Source organism: Capricornis sumatraensis, chromosome 10, assembly GCF_032405125.1.
Source record: "Capricornis sumatraensis isolate serow.1 chromosome 10, serow.2, whole genome shotgun sequence".
In the NCBI taxonomy this organism is placed as follows: domain Eukaryota; kingdom Metazoa; phylum Chordata; class Mammalia; order Artiodactyla; family Bovidae; genus Capricornis; species Capricornis sumatraensis.
In genome coordinates, this window is record NC_091078.1 from 18828737 (window position 1) to 18845720 (window position 16984).

The window sequence follows — 16984 nt, forward strand, 5'->3', positions numbered from 1 at the left end:
CTGGGTCTTCATTGCTTCAGAGGCTTTCCTCTAGTTGCGGTGAGTGGGGTCTACTCTCCAGCTGCAGTGCACAGGCCGCTTTGTGGTGCTTCTCCTGTTGCTGAGCACAGGCTCCAGGGTGCACCAGCTTCAGTAGCTGGGGCATGTGGGCTCAGTAGTTACAGCTCCCAGGCTCTAGAGTCCAGTCTTGAGTTGTGCACGGGCTTCGCTGCTCTGTGGCAGGTGGGATCTTCTCAGGTCAGGGATAGAACTTGTGTCTCATGCTTTGGCAGGTGAATTCTTTACCACTGAGCCACGAGGAAAGCCCCACTGAGTGCTTTTTATTATATTTACTTTTCCTGACAGCCTTACTAGGTAGACAGTGATGCCTCCATTTTAAAGATGAGAAAACTGAGGCTCAGCAAAGGTAAGTGACTTAGATGAGCTTGGACAGCTGATTTCTGAGCCTCCATGCTTTCAGTGTCTCTCTGCTGCTGTATGTATGAAACAGCTTTATTGAGATATAATTTACATACCATATAGTCCATCCATTTAAGTTGTCCAGTTTAGTGGTTTGAGTATATTCAGTGTGCAACTATCACCACATTCAATTGCAGAACATTTGCATTACCCCTGCAAAGAAACCCCTGACCCCTCAGTACCGCCAGCCCTGGGTAACCAAGAATCTACATCCTGTCTTTACATTTGCCTGTTCTGGACCTTTCATGTAAATGGCCTCATACAGCATATTGTCCTTGGTGACTGGCTTCTTTCACTTACCATAGTGTTTTTAAAGCCCGTCTATGGCTTAATGGTAAAGAATCCTCCTGCCAACCAGGAGATGCGGGTTCGACCCCTGGGACAGGAATATCCCTGGAGAAGGAAATGGCAGCCCACTCCAGTATTCTTGCCTGGGAAATCCCATGGACAGAGGAGCCTGGTGAGCTACAGTCCATGGGGTCGCAAAGAGTCAGATATGACTTAGCGACTAAACAACAGCAGGATATATTGGTATTTTATTCCTTTCTGTTGCCAAACAAAATGAAAGTGAAAGTGAAGTCGCTCAGTCGTGTCTGACTCTTTGTGACCCCATAGACTGTAGCCTACAGGCTTCTCCATCCATGGGATTTTCCAGGCAAGAGTACCAGAGTGGGGTGCCATTTCCTTCTCCAGGGGATCTTCCCAACCCAGGGATCAAACCCGGGTCTCCCACTTTGCAAGCAGACGCTTTACCCTCTGAGCCACCAGGGAAGCCCGCCAAACAAAATGAATATACCACATTTTATCTATCCATCAGTGGATGGACACATGAGTTATTTCCATTTTTTGGCTATTATGAATAATGCAGAGGATGAGATGGTTAGATAGTATCACTGACTCAATGGACATGAGTTTGAGCACACTGTTAGTGAAGGACAGGCGAGCCTGGTGTGATGCAGTCCCGGGGGTCGCAAAGAGTCAGACATGATTTAGCAACTGGACAACAACACGAGTAATGCTGCTGTGAACATGTGCACTGTTTTGGGTGGACACGTGGTTTCATCTTTCCCAGATACACACCCAGGAGTGGAATTGCTGGGTCATGTGCTAACTAGGTTTAACCATTCAAAGAACTACCAGACTATTCTTCAGAGAGGCTTCCCTGCTGCCTCTTAGGCAGACCTGTTTTCAGAGTGACAGGACAGGGAAGAAGGTCAAACCACAAAGTCTGTGTGAATTGCCTCTTTTCACAGAAGTAGGGTGTTATAAAGCACTCTTAAGACTGTGACTTCACTGTCGAGTCTGATGATCCCGGAGGGACGTGTGGGTCCTGCAGCTGCAGGGCCTCAGGCGCACGGCCATGTGGCCTGGTCATCGGTGTGCTGGCAGAGCTCTGCCTTCTGCATTCTGGCTAGCAGGCTGTGCTATTAGAGAACGTGCTAGAATCAGCCCTAAGTTCAGGGAGCTAGAATGGTAACAAAGGCTCTTGAAGGAGAGAGGAGAAGGTCTCGAGCCTGGCACAGGGAAGATGGGTGGGGGAGAAGGGAGGCAGTAGGAGAGACAGGGTCAGGGTCTTTGGGGTTGGGGGCAAGTCCGCGGTCAACTGTGGCTGCTAACTCTGGTCTTTGTCCTTTGACTGCAGACCTGGCCGAGTGCAAGCTGGTTTCCTTCCCTATCGGCATCTACAAGGTCCTGCGAAATGTCACTGACCAGATTCACCTCATCACGCTGGCCAACAACGAGCTCAAGTCCCTCACCAGCAAGTTCATGACCACGTTCTGTCAGCTCCGAGGTAGGCCGGGAGGGCATTCTGGCTCTTACCCTGAAGGCTCCGACCCTCTCTGGGAACTGTCATCAGGGCTGGTCCCTTGGTCAGCTAGTCTCAGGAAACAGTTCCCAAGGAGGGCCTTTAAGGGTGGACCCGTGTCCTCCCTGCGGCTTGGATATCTCCCCTACCTCTAGCTGGCTGTGAATCAGATTGACTCATGGTTAAGGCCATGGGTCCTGGAGTGATTCTTTTGTTTTGAATAGACCAGCAGGGTATTTGGGGTCTTGCAGCTCTGGAATAGTTTTTTCTCAGTAGACTTGTTAATGAGCCCCCTTACGCCCCCCCACCAATCTAGCGCTGCTTTCCCATTTTGCTTTTTCAGTTCAGGAGTGACATGTCAGGGATGTTGTTTTCTCTGCTGTGCACACGCAGAGCAAGTGGACTTGGGTGCTTGGCAGAGAGGTGAGCAGGAGGCTGACGGGTGGGCGTTATAGGTGCATATGAAATTTCTCCTCCGGCTGGAGAAGCAGGATGCCGTGGTCACTGCATGTCCACTCGCCACTTCTTCATCCTTCTGCGAATCCCTCATCCTTCTGCGGGAGTTCACTGCTGCTCAGCCCAATGACCTGCGGGGTGCAGCTGCAGCCTGGACGCTTGGTGTGTGTTTATGAAATGGTGGGGTTGGAGGAGAATTGGGGAGGGCACAGGAGAGGTGATTCCTGCCTTCTGGAATTCTCTGTTAGGGGCATGAATGGGGTCTTAGAGTCTGTTTAGAGAAACCAGTATGTAAAATGCTGCTGATGGAATCTGAGGGACCTGAACAGCCTATTTCCTGCAGCTTTCCAGAGGAGATGTGGACTCTGGCGGAGCCCAGAGAGGAGAGGGAAGCATGAATTGGCAAACCTAGGCCAGGGACAGGAAGTAGCTTAGCCAGTGGTTCCGGAGAAAGCTATAGGCGGGACCTGGACTGGGTGCAGACACAGGGCGGGGAGGAGGGATTGATCTGTGTGGTCGTTTCTGACTGAAGCTCACAAAGCTCTTTGCATTTGTGCCTAAAATGTTAAAGTGCTTATGATGGAGGGTGAGTCAAGGAATCCCAGGGCAAGACATGTTTCCCAGGAGCATCTGTGGATGGTTTTCACCAGGACCATTTTACCATCCTTCCTTTTCTGGTGGCTGCTTCTTTACACAGGTGAGATGGGTCCTTCTAGCCAGTGGGGCCCTTGGACCACAGGCAGCTCTCAGCCTGGCTGAAATTAGAATCGATTTGCCTCAGCTTTACTCCAAGACCCATTGAATCAGAATGTCTGGGTGTGGGTCTGGGTGTAGGCATCTGTTAAAACCTAAATCAATCATTCTAAAGTGCTGGCAGCCAAAATTGAGACCATAGTTTAGACCAACGCAAATGCCAAACTGAAATGAACTGAACTGAACTGAAATGCCAAAGAGACTAGCATGTAAGTTATGAGTGACTCAGATTGGTAATGATAAGAAGGAGTGGTGGTACTGTGGCCAGCTGGTACCTGCCCCGCTCAGCTTCTGCCAGACGTGCCATGGGATTGTTCTTTTTTTCCTTCTATTTTTTGGCCACATCGTGCAGCATGTGGGAACTTAGCTCCCCAACTGGGGATCAAACCTGTGCCTCCTGCAGTGAAAGTATGGAATCTTAACCTCTGGACCATCAGGAAAGTCCCTGGGATTGTTCTGATTATTTTAGTCAATTGAAGCTAGAAAGATGGATCTTTATGTGAAATTTATCCATTTTTACTGTAACGAGGAAGCCGATAAAACACATTTTGTAAGTTAGACTTAACCAGTTGAGAGAATCTCCCATAAAATATTAGAGCTGTTTCTGCCATCTCATCTCACAGTGAAAAAAGAAGGTCAGGGAAAGAAGCGATGTGTCCAGGGTCTTCTAGCAGGACACTCACATCACCCACTCTGCAGCCGGGATTGCCTTTCCAGACCACCTGCATTAGTTAGCTCAAGGGCCTCCTGGAGAGGACTTGACATTTGGCAGCACCTTGTGGAATGAGTGAGCAGGCCCTTTCCAGGGGACACAGCAGCAAGTGCCAGAGAAATACACTTAGGGTCCCTATATTTGTGCCTCAGTCGTGAAAATATACTTATCATGATACCCTTCCATCAGTCAGTTGTGAAAATATACTTATCATGATACCCTTCCATCAGAGGTCTGTAGAAGGATGCTCTTTGCCCTCCCTCCTGTGCTGTGGTACTCCTGTCTCCCCCATACCACCTTGGGTTACAAAGAGAAGGCCCTGGTCTGCCCAGTGATTGGATTTCACAGAGGCAGCAGTGGACCCAGGGAGGGTGACCAGGAATAGAGGGGCTGGCGCAGAGAGACTCACCTGGCTTCCACAGTGATGGCTCTGGGTCCCAGCCTTTATTCTGGCTTCTCTTTCAAATAGTAAAAGCTTTTCCTTTCAAGTGTGACGAGGAGGCTTGAATAGGCTTTGCTGGGCTCCTCAACGCCTGCTAGCATCCTCCTGTGGGTTCTTGACAGACAAGGTTGGCTGCCTCAGTGCTGGGGAGAGAGCGGCCTGCTTACTCCCTGCCTGTGCCTGTCAAGTGGTCTCCTGTGCGTATCCTGGACACTCTCTTTTGCTGGAGTCATGGCCCATTTGAAGTTGGATGGTCTTTTTTTTTTCACGTTATTTTTTTATTTTTTAGCTACATCATGCAGCATGCAGGATCTTAGTTTCCCAATCAGGGATCCAACTTGTGCCCTGACCCCGCCCTCTGCAGTGGAAGTGCTAGGTCCTAACCACTGGGCCACCAGGGTCATCTTTAATGGTTACATCCCCTTGACATCTTTCACTCAACTTATAGTGGGAAAAAGCAAGATCTGAGATGGACAATGGCACAGTTTGTCCAAAGGGCAAGTAGGCTCTGCCGAGAGTGGGTCCCTATGTCTGGTTGTGGCTCCTCTGGCTCATCTCCTCCTCCCATGTTCCCATCTCTCCACTTCTTCCCGATGCAGGTCATTCAGATCTTTTTATTGAGTGTATCCTGAGTCTGCCAGGCCAGAGGTGTCCAAGACACACCTGCAGAAATAGACAAAGACCATCCAAATGAGAACCAGCAGAGGCATTTCATTCAGAGCTTGCTCTAGCCAAGAATTCAGCCACTGTCACTTGCATTTAGCAGGGAGTCAAAGGCAGACAGAGGGGTTGAAAGGCTTATATAGTGGATGAAAGGGAGAAGGCTTCAGGTGTGCCTGAAGGCAGGCTGGGAGCCCAGGGAAGCTGGAGGCAGGCGGGCCAGCTGGCTGCAGGGAGTCCTATGTGGTTGCTTAGGATGTACTTCTGGCTGTCTCTGGTTGGTCCTAAATGGGATATTGGGATAAACATTAGGGAAACTCAGTTAGTAATCAAGTTCTGGCCATTTGAGGCCAACTGTTACAGAGGATGTTATTTGGTTTCCTGGATAGTTGATGGAGATCGTAGTCTGACTGCCTACAAGTCTGACTTAACAGAAGGCTAGCATCCTGGGTGGTTGCTTTACTAACGGGATGATTTCCTGGACAGGATGCTGCAGGTTGTTGGTCACAGATCTATTTTTATACTTGATCTGGCCATTGTCTGTGTGTATATTCAGTCTCACAGCTTGCTTTTGAGCTCAATTCACTGGGTTCTCCTGAGCACCTCTTCTGGACCTGGCAAGGGCATGAACAAGTGACTAATAACACTGGACCTAAATTCACTGGGCACTTAGCACCCCCAGCTCCACACTGAGGGCCTTACGTGTGTCATCTCATTTCACTGTCATAGTGTTGCAGGAAGGGGGACCCCTTCCAGGGCCCAAAACTAGGCTCTTGTCTAACCCTCAGAAATGAATTGTCCGAGGAGACACATGCTGACAAAGCAAGAGATTTTATTGGGAAAGGGCACCCGGGTGGAGAGCAGTAGGGGAAGGGAACCCAGGAAAACAGCTCTGCCACATGGCTCACAGTCTCAGGTTTTAGGGTGATGGGATTAGTTTCTGGGTTGTCCTTAGCCAATCATTCTGACTGAGAGTCCTTCCTGGTGGTGCATGCCTTGTTCAGCCAAGATGGATACCAGAGAGAAGGATTCTGGGAGGTGGTTGGACACGTGGTGTCTCCTTTTGACCTTTCCCGAACTCTTCGGTTGGTGGTGGCTTATTAGTTCCGTGTTCCTTACCAGGACCTCCTGTCATAAAATAACTCATGCAAATGGTTACTGTGGTGCCTGGCCAGGGTGGGCGGCTTCAGTCAGTGTGTAGCAGCAACACTTGGGAAGGATAAGAAAACCAAGAGCTAGACCTTGAGGAGCTCACAGTCTTCCGAGGAGGCAGGTGTGTAAGCACAGAGCCACTTCATAATGTGAGGGGATGTTTACTTCAAGTCTGGAGCCTCTGGGAAGTCAGTACGCTTATTATCTTTGTTTTCCATGAGGAAACTGAGGCACAGAGAGCTTAAGGAACTTGTCCGAGGTCACACAGTGAGAGGACGGGGTCAGGACTGTGGGTCCAGATCCAGAGCTCCTTAATAAACTACTGATGGGAGTGAGTGTCTGTACAGTTTTGCCACTTGCTGCTTTTACTTGGCGATAGATTTTGGGAACTGATTCCTGTCGGTACAGTGAGACCCACATTATCCTTTTCACGGGGGTGGGACGATTAGCACCTCAGTTTAGTCTGTCCCAGACTCCTCAGTCAGAAGAGTTTTCTCCCCTTTCTTTCTGTCTACCCAAGAAGTGGGTGTGGCTTTCAGAAACTTCACTCCTTTCCCCTCTGTCCCCCACAGGCAGCAACTGTCTCTGTGCGAAGCATCTTCAGTGCTGAATATGGGCCATTTGAAGGACAATCATTGTCCAACCCATCCCGCTGACTCTGCCCTGCAGGAGGGCCCTTGCAGGCAGAACAGTAATTGCTCAGTGATACAGGGTCCCAGCAGCCAAGGTGCTGATCGATCCTCAGTGGGTGGGTATTTTTGGAGCTGGTGCATTCCTTTACTACCAGGCTGAGTAATTACTACCGGCCGGCCACATCTGTCCCTTAATGGAATCGGCAGGGCCTGTCTCTCCCCTGGGGTCAGTCTGAGGCCCCTGAATCAGCCCTGACAATTGTCCGAGATAAGGATGATGCAGAAATAATACAAGGAGCTTGGGGGAAGGAGAGATCCATCTAGCCAACACCAGAAACCACAGTTCAGAAGAGATAGTAGATAAGGGAATGTCAGGCCTGTCTGCTCTCAGGCGGGGGACAGTCTGGGGAGTGGGATAGAGGAACTTCTCCCAGAGCCCCTGTCTGTCCTGAGAGCCTAGGTTGTTTGAACCCTGGCACAAGACAGCAGGAAGAAATATGTGGAGCTCCTTGAATATAGCTCCCTGGGCCAAGAGGGCATTGAGACCCTGGGCATAATTGTGAAAGTCTGTTTGATTTTCCTGGAAGCCACATGTCCCAGGAGCAACCACCTTCTCTTCTTTTATCTTTTGATTCTTGCCTTTAATGTTAGCTTTTAATATCTTTTCCCCACAAAAAGCTCCATAATCCAGTAATTAAGTCTTGTGGATCTCATACCCCTCTAACAGAAACAGTTCCATTTATTGAGTGCTTCTACTTTTCAGAGATTATCCATTTCATTTTCAAATACGGGAACCACAGTAGGTGCCTAATAAATGTCTATATTTTGCCACACATCCTGCTTTTCACAAGACTCACAACTCATTCTCACAGCCATGCTGTGAATGGGCAGGGAGGACCTTCTCACGGAGGCTCTTCAGGGAGAGGATGGGCCTAAGGACCTGTGACGAGTTAGGTCAGTACCAGGCCCTCTTGGTTTTCAGCCACTGCTTATTTAGTGGTTTTCATTCACCACTAAATAAGCAGAGACTTGCTGAGGATCTACTCTGAGGACAGGTGCAGCAGGAATTAGGCACGCAAAACTGGAAAAAAGAAGGCCCACTTCTCTTGGGGAAGCTGGCTGGGGTTTGCATCCTAGTTCAGGGGTTGGGAGAGGAGAGTCAGATTAGCTAGGGGAGAGTTTGGGGTTCTGTGTGACCTTGGACAAGTTATTTCATCTCTTTGTAAATTGAAGGTAGCAGATGATAGTAAAATGAAAATGATGATTGTGTGTAAACCCCAGGAAACAAGTGCCTGGAGCAGAGTGCTGCTCCTTAGTTGTTAGCCATCATTATTACTTTTTGTTTCAAGCCCCATATCCTGAAAGACTGGGTATCTGTCATAAGAGCTCTTGCCTGGAACCCCCTCCCCCATCCAATCCCAGCACTTCAATACTTTGTTAACCCAGCAGGAGCCTGACTCACTGGCGTGGGTTCACACTGCCTTTCTAGTACAGATCCGGGCCCCCTTTGAAGATCAGTAATGGAAAGCTTTCCCTTCCTTCCCAGTTTCAGCACAGCCCCTCTGATTACCCTAATGCAACCAAGGAGCTGAATGCCAAGGGTGCAAACCCTGCTTTCCAGCCACAATTCCCTCTGCGCCTTTTGCTTTTCAGTGATGCTTCTGAGCTGGTGAGGAGGCTGCCTTTCAGGCAGACTCAGCTCCTCCTTGCAGCTGAGCATTGCCTTAGAGCCTGGAGCTAAAAAAAAAAGCTGGACTTCAGAGAGCAACCTTCCCTGGGGAACAAGAAGCTGGGCAGGGGTGTGATTTTGTAGCCCCAAGTCTCAATCTTGACAGCAGTGATCTCTAGAGGAGGATATACCAAGCGATGATTTGGAAACCTGCCTTGGCTTTATTGAGTAAAAAAGCAGGAATCAAAAGAGTACATAGGCTATGGTTCCATTTTTAACAATATTTATTTATTTGGGTGCACCGGGTCTTCGTTGAGGCATGGGGGATCTTTAGCTGTGGCATGGGAACTCTTAGTTACAGTATGTGGGATCTAGTTCCCTGACCAGGGATTGGACCTGGGCCACCTGCATTGGGAGCATGGGGTCTTAGCCACTGGAACCACCAGGGAAGTCCTCCTCCATTTGTTTTTTAAAAATAATGTCTATCCATCCATCTATCTATTAGTATGTACACAGAAAAATATAGACTAGTGAATACTAGTCTAGGGGTGGAAACAGGATTTTCATTTTCCGTGTTCCATATTTTTGTCTCTATTTTTACAATGAGCATGCATTGCTTTTTATCAGTAGAAGATGTGTTTAAAGTGAAACAAACTGTATCGGTTATGATAGGCCAGCTTTGGATTAAAGTGAAAGTAAAAGTCGCTCAGTTTTGTCTGACTCTTTGCGACCCCATGGACTATAGCCTGTCAGGCTCCTCTGTCTGTGGAATTCTCCAGGCAAGTATACTGGAGTGGGTTGCCATTCCTTTCTCCAGGGCATCTTCCCAACACAGGGATCAAACTGGGGTCTCCTGCATTGCAGGTGGATTCTTTATCATCTGAGCCACCAGGGAAACCTTAGTTTTGCATTCAGTTCAGTTCAGTTCAGTCGCTCAGTTGTGTCCGACTCTTTGCGACCCCATCAGTTGCAGCACACCAGGCCTCCCTGTCCATCACCAACTCCTGGAGTTCACTCAGACTCACGTCCATCGAGTCAGTGATGCCATCCAGCCATTTTATCCTCTGTCTTTCCCTTCTCCTCCTGGCCCCAATCCCTCCCAGCATCAGAGTCTTTTCCAATGAGTCAACTCTTCGCATGAGGTGGCCAAAGTACTGGAGTTTCAGCTTCAGCATCATTCCTTCCAAAGAAATCCCAGGACTGATCTTTAGAATGGACTGGTTGGATTTCCTTGCAGTCCAAGGGACTCTCAAGAGTCTTCTCCAACACCACAGTTCAAAAGCATCAATTCTTTGGCACTCTGCCTTCTTCACAGTCCAACTCTCATATTTGTACATGACCACTGGAAAAACCATAGCCTTGACTAGATGGACCTTTGTTGACAGAGTAATGTCTCTGCTTTTCAATATGCTATCTAGGTTGGTCATAACTTTCCTTCCAAGGAGTAAGTGTCTTTTAATTTCATGACTGCAGTCACCATCTGCAGTGATTTTGGAGCCCAGAAAAATAAATTCAGCCACTGTTTCCACTGTTTCCCCATCTATTTGCCATGAAGTGATGGGGCCAGATGCCATGATCTTCGTTTTCTGAATGTTGAGCTTTAGGCCAACTTTTTCACTCTCCTCTTTCACTTTCATCAAGAGGCTTTTTAGTTCCTCTTCACTTTCTGCCATAAGGGTGGTGTCATCTGCATATCTGAGGTTATTGGTATTTCTCCCGGCAATCTTGATTCCAGCTTATGCTTCATCCAGTCCAGCATTTTTCATGATGTACTCTGCATATAAGTTAAATAAGCAGGGTGACAATATACAGCCTTGACGTACTCCTTTTCCTATTTGAAACCAGTCTGTTGTTTCATGTCCAGTTCTAACTGTTGCTTCCTGACCTGCAAATAGATTTCTCAAGAGGCAGGTCAGGTCGTCTGGTATTTCCATCTCTTTCAGAATTTTCCACAGTTTATTGTGATCCACACAGTCAAAGGCTTTGGCATAGTCAATAAAGCAGAAATAGATGTTTTTCTGGAACTCTCTTGCTTTTTTGATGATCCAGCGGCTGTTGGCAATTTGATCTCTGGTTTCTTTGCCTTTTCTAAAACCAGTTTGAACATCTGGAAGTTCACAGTTCACGTATTGCTGAAGCCTGGCTTGGAGAATTTTGAGCATTACTTTACTCAAGATGAGTGCAATTGTGCGGTAGTCTGAGCATTCTTTGGCATTGCCTTTCTTTGGGATTGGAATGAAAACTGACCTTTACCAGTCCTGTGGCCACTGCTGAGTTTTCTGAGTTTTGCATTAGGAACAAATAATTTTAAACCTCAGTGGCTTCAAACAACAAAATCTTGTGTTTACAGTTGGTACAGCATTGAGTGTCCATGACGGTTATTGGCGCTGTTCGCATGCCTGAGTGCTAGGCGACTTGCTGCCTTCAGTGGTAATGGAGGACCAGACCTGAATTTTCTTGAGAAGAAAACTCAGCACAAGTATGGCCCAGGAGGGCTGTGCACAGCGTGGGGAAAATATTAAGACAGTGACAACAATAGTCTCCCTTGATGACAGTAAATTTCAGCAAGAAGATCTAATTTTAAGTAGCGCATCTTTCTGAAGCTTCTCCCGGATAAACCAGCTGCAAGCATTGTCCATGGTGCCTAGCCAAGCAACCCTGTGTGTGTGTCGGGAGGGTGCGGAGAGTCAGTAAGTGGCATGACTATAATTGCAGAACCTAGAGCCACACTGGCCTCAGGTCAGAACCTGGTTCTGCTGTTTCTAATGTCCTGATCCATATGGTGCGATCCGTTTTACAGCACGTCAGTGGGTCGTCGTAAGGATTAAGTTGAGGTAAAACGTGGTAACATTGAAAAGAGGGTACCGGCGTGTGGTGAGTATTCAAGACGGTCTGCTCTGCTGATCGTGATGTAATCGATCCCCTGTGCCGTCGGATCCTGTCTGCTCCTCCCAAGAGGACCTGAGGTATCCAGATAGCGCATGTCAGGAGGATGTGTTGTACTTTTGGGATGGACCACCTAATGAGCAAATAATCTGTAATTTGATAGGAGTAAAAGTTGCCTTTTTTCTAGAATGGGGTTCACCCAGATGGAAGCAAGCCAGAAAGTCATGAGGAGAAAAAGAGCTTAGGAAGAAGAACCTGCTGTTCAGAGTGGTTCTTGAACAAACAATTCCTGAAACAGGAATGCCTTGTTTGACTTGGAGTTTTGTCTAAACTTTTTATTTACTTATGTTATTGTTTATTTTTAGCTGTGCTGGGTCTCCTTTCCGTGTATGGGCTTTCTCTAGTTGTGGCGAGCGGGGGCTACTCTCTAGGTGTGGAGCACCGGCTTCTCATTGCGGTGGCTTCTCTTGTTGCAGAGCACGGGCTCTGGGGCGCTTGAGCTTCAGTAGTTGTGGCTCACAGGGTCCAGAGCACAGGCTCAGTAGTTGCGGTACATGGGCTTAGTTGCCCCGAGGCATGTAGAATCTCCCCAGAGAAGGAATTTAACCTGCCTTGGCAGGTGTATACCTAATCAATGGACCACCAGGGAAGTCCTAACTTGGGCTTTTTAATTAACCTCACTGATGAGGGAACAGTCTTGACCTTCTGACACCTGGGTTGTTGACGTTTGTTTGTAAAGCTTGCAAGAGCAAGCCTCCCACGGGTCTGTCAGGCTCTGAGCCTGAACAGAAAAGATCCCTGCCCTCCCACTTCTCCCCAACCCTGAGAGGAGAGGACGTGATGATGCAAAAGCCTGGGGATGATGTTCATTGTAGCCACACATGATGGCAGGGAATTTAAAGAGCCTTTGAGTCATGAATGCAGCAAGACAGAGATGTGGAGAAAAGCTATTGAACAGCAAAGAAACAGAGCTGGCAGGGCACGCCGTGTTTTCATTAAAACGCTGTCAGTCAGATGAAAAGCTTTTCAGCTTCTCAACTGCGGAGATGCCCCCGGCTGATCCCAGGCGCATCTCCCCAGCAGGCCTCGCAGACTGTCCTCTGCATGGAGGTGTCTCCAGCCTCCCCCAGAGCCTCTGCTCCCTGAAGGCTCCACTCATCCCTGACCTCATATCAGTGCCTGGAGGGACCCCTCCCCGACCCCACTCCCCTGAGGAAATGGGACTGTCATTCAATCCCTCCCTTCCTTCTTTTATCCGTGAATCTCAGGGAACATGGGGAACATCTGACCACCAGTTGGGATCTGCCAGGTGTGTGTGCCTTTGGGCAGGTTATTTGACCTCTGTGATCCTCAGTCCTCTCATCCGTAAATTGGGAGATATTTGTGAAATTTCATGCATAACTAATACACTGCCTGGGACACAGCATCACTCATTAAATGTTCACACCTGTCTCCTGTCCCCTTGGTCATGTTTATCCATGTTTGGTGACCAGTACCAGGACATCCAGGCTTTCCTAATCCTGGCTTCTCTGCCACCTGGAGGTGTGATCTTGGCAAATTGCTTAACCTCTCTAAGTCGCCATTTCTGCTTCCATCAAATGGAACAGAGTAAGACAAATCTGGCAGAGCTGTTCTGAGGGTTAAATGAGACAATAAGTATCCACTCCTGGTGGCCTCTGGGGTTCTGAGGATCAAATGAGACAATAAGTATCCACTCCTGGTGGCCTCTGGGGTTCTGAGGATCAAATGAGACAATAAGTATCTGCTCCTGGTGGCGTCTGGGACTCGTAGTAAGTAACAAAGGGGAAAGGAGCTCCTGTTACCACTTCTGTAGTACTGCAGTGGAGTCCAGCAAGATGATGTTGTATGAATTCTCCTGCGTTGTGTGAAGATCATCCCAGGGCAGCCAGGCCTGGACCTGAGTGTGAGTGCTGGACCTGCAGATCCTCGGCCTAACATAAAGGGTCTGGATTACCTGAGGGAGGAGGCCTTGGGGATCCACTGAAGAATTACAAGCTCGGAGCTGTGCTCATGAAGTGAAATAGGTCCCACTGTGCAGCGTTGATTGGAAAGGGGCTGGAGGCAAGAGTCCAGGGAGAAGGCTGCCAGAGTGGTCCAGGTGAGAGGGACTGGGAGGAACAAAATCAAGAGCCTGTTTGAGCTGCAGTAAGGAAGGCCTGTCTGGTCATTCTGGATACCTCAATGCAAGGATTCTGTGGCCCCTAAACCAGCCTCAGGAAGGACCCCAGATGTGCCATCCTGAGCAGGGGTGAGAGCCTTGCTTCCCAAAGCCAAAAGCAGGGCACCCAGCTGGAATGATGGGTGGCAGTGGTCGGGGTTACCCCTCCTTTTGCATGACTATGGAATTCGCCCTTTGGGAAGACTTCCTTTGGATCTGGGTTTCCTCGCTGCTTTCCTGGCCCAGGCAGCCAGCAGTCACTGTGGTCTCTGGGTTGTTTCCACTTCCCCCCTCCTTACTCTTCCTTCCCACCTGGCAGAACTCCGCCTGGAAGGGAACTTCCTGCACCGCCTCCCCAATGAGGTCAGCACCCTGCAGCACCTCAAGGCCATCGACCTGTCCCGGAACCAGTTCCACGACTTCCCCGAGCAGCTCACCACCCTGCCTGCGCTGGAGAATATCAATCTGGAAGAGAATGAGATTGTGGGTAAGTGGACCCAGCCCATGGCCCTGCCCCTCCTCTGTCTGCAGAGCCTGCCCTGAGCTCCCTTGCCTGAGTTGAGGCTCACAGGGCCTTCTGGGGCACAAGGGATGGGGCTCTGGAGGCAGTTTCACAGACAGGAGTGCAAAGTTGGGCTTTCTGGTCTGAGATTCCTGAGTACAGGGCATTGAGCCTAGAAAGGTAACTATTATGAGGTCCTGCTGCCTGCCAGGGGCCAGGCTGGACACTTGCTTTCACCTGGCAAGTAGAAGGTCTTGGCTTTTCATACCTTGAGCCCTGAACTAGTTGGGCCACCCTGGACCTCAAGCTCTCCTCTTGTCTTCATCTTCCAGCCTTGGCTGCCTTTACAACCCTTCAGCTCAGACCTTCTATGTGTTAACTCCTGCCTGAGCTCCGGCTCTCCCTCCTTGGCTTCACAGGAGCTCTTTGCCATGATTAAGCAGGAGCCCCCAAGCAAACAAGTTCAGAACAGCCTCTCTCAACCTTCCAGTACAAATATGCTCCCCCTCAGGGAAGCAGAAGGTCTCTCCCTCCGAGTTGGAGGTGTGCCACCTGCAAACAGCAGACCCCAGCAAGCTGGGTTCCTCTGAGGTGGAAGAGGCATTCCTTTCCTCCTTTGGTAACTCTTGCATACCTCTTGGTCTCATTTGGCCTGAGCATACTCTCTGACTGCTGTCTAGCCCCGCCAAGGGAGAGCCCGGCACTCACAGGCTCCCTCAGCACCCCCCGCCCCCGGCTCCTCCTGCAGCTGCTTTAGCAGGCTCTGCGAGCCCATCTCCAGCTCCATGTCGCCTTCTCTTGCATTGCCTCTAATGTTGATGGTTAATAATAACCCCCTTCAGTTATGCGTTCATTTTGCTAAGCTCTTTTGCAGGCATTATGCTATTAGATTAAAAGCAAGAGGCCTCTGGTGGTTTGATGCTGCCCAGTGCACTGGTGAGCCTCCCTTCTATCAAGGATGCTGCCTGCAGGGCTCAGGCTCTGGCTGAGTGGGAGGGGGAACCAGCTAAGCTCTGAATTTCAGGGTCCATCCTTTTACAGGTGTGTAAACTGAGGCTCAGAGAGGTTATGAGAGAGCATGGGGTTGCACAGTGAGACCCCAGAAATGCCAGGCTAAGAGTACATGATTCTAAAACTCAGCCCTATGCCTGGAGAGGGCTTCCCTTGTCTGGCCTCTGGGAAGGCCCTGGGAATGGGCTCTGGTTCAGACTTGCCGTCCCAAGACCAGGATCACTGAGTGGCTGGCCCCTGGATTGGCACCCCCCTGGCTACACGGGGCCTTGTGCTGTCTTTAAGCAGAAGTGCCTGTTTACTGTAAAGCTCCTGACCACCTAGGGCTTCCTCATAGCTCAGTTGGTAAAGAATCCGCCTGCAATGCAGGAGACCCCGGTTCAATTCCTGGGTCAGGAAGATCCTCTGGAGAAGGGATAGGCTACCCACTCCAGTATTCTTGGGCTTCCCTGGTGGCTCAGCTGGTAAAGAATCGACCTGAAATGCCTGCAGTATGGGAGACCTGGGTTCGATCCCTCGTTTGGGAAGATCCCCTGGAGAAGGGAAAGGCTACCCACTCCAGTATTCTGACTTGGAGAATCCCATGGACTGTATAGACATTACTTTGCTGACAAAGGTCCGTCTAGTCAAAGCTATGGTTTTTCCAGTAGTCATGTATGGATGTGAGAGTTGGACTTTACAGAAAGCTGAGCACCAAAGAATTGATGCTTTTGAACTGTGGTGTTGGAGAAGACTCTTAAGAGTCCCTTGGACTGCAAGATCAAACCAGTCCATTCTAAAGGAAATCAGTCCTGAATATTCATTGGAAGGACTGATGTTTAAGCTGAAAAACTCCAGTACTTTGGCTATTTGATGCGAAGAACTGACTCATTTGAAAGGACCCTGATGCTGGGAAAGACTGAAGGTAGGAGGAGAAGGGGATGACAGAGGATGAGATGGTTGGATAGCGTCACCTACTCAACGGACATGAGTCTGAGCAAGCTCCAGGAGTTGGTGATAGACAGGGAAGCCTGGTGTGCTGCAGTCCATGGGGTTGCAAAGAGTTGGACACAACTAAGCGACTGAACTGAACTGTATAGTCCAGGGAGTCGCAGGGAGTCCCAGAGAATCAGATGCAACTGAGCAACTTTGACTTTCCAGATCACCAGAGTCTTGCCCTGAGCTCTTCATTCTCGGCCAGGCCCTTCTTGCTGGGCCCTTCCTCTGCTGCCTTTTGTTCTTCGAGGCATTCCTGATGTCTGCTGCTTTTCCAAACGGGGCAGTAACCAAGAAAGGGCTACTTGTTTGGGCTAATGTCAAGACCAGAGCTGGGTGGGTAGCTGCAGGCAGGCAGGTCAGGATAAGTATTGGCCATTGGCTTCCTCACTTCCTGACTGTATCTTTGAAAGACTTGCATCCCTTCTCTAAGCTTCTGCTTTCTTCTCCGCTTTCACGTGGTGGTTCTCCGACTCTCCCCAAACCCCTGCCCCAGAAGGTGGCTTTTCCTCAAGCAGGAGAGCAGGGTGAGTGGGCATCTCTTCTGGCCATAGTATAAGAAATGACTCTCCCCAAAATGAGAAGTACAGGGTGACAGATCCCCTAATCTTCCCCCCTCCAGCAAGGCTGACAACATTCCTTAGCACCAACAGCTCCCAGAACCTAGATCAGCTGTTTTGACTTATTCT

The 16984-nt window shown here is 49.3% G+C and overlaps 1 protein-coding gene across 1 annotated transcript in view; it reads left to right on the plus strand.

Moving 5' to 3' along the window:
• LRRC20 (leucine rich repeat containing 20) overlaps positions 1 to 16984 on the plus strand; it is a 72024-nt gene that overhangs the window by 35637 nt on the left and 19403 nt on the right. The window contains exons 3-4 of the mRNA XM_068982806.1: positions 2102 to 2251; positions 14127 to 14294. Of these exons, the coding sequence (XP_068838907.1) occupies positions 2102 to 2251; positions 14127 to 14294 (318 nt within the window). The remainder of the gene's footprint in view (positions 1 to 2101; positions 2252 to 14126; positions 14295 to 16984) is intronic.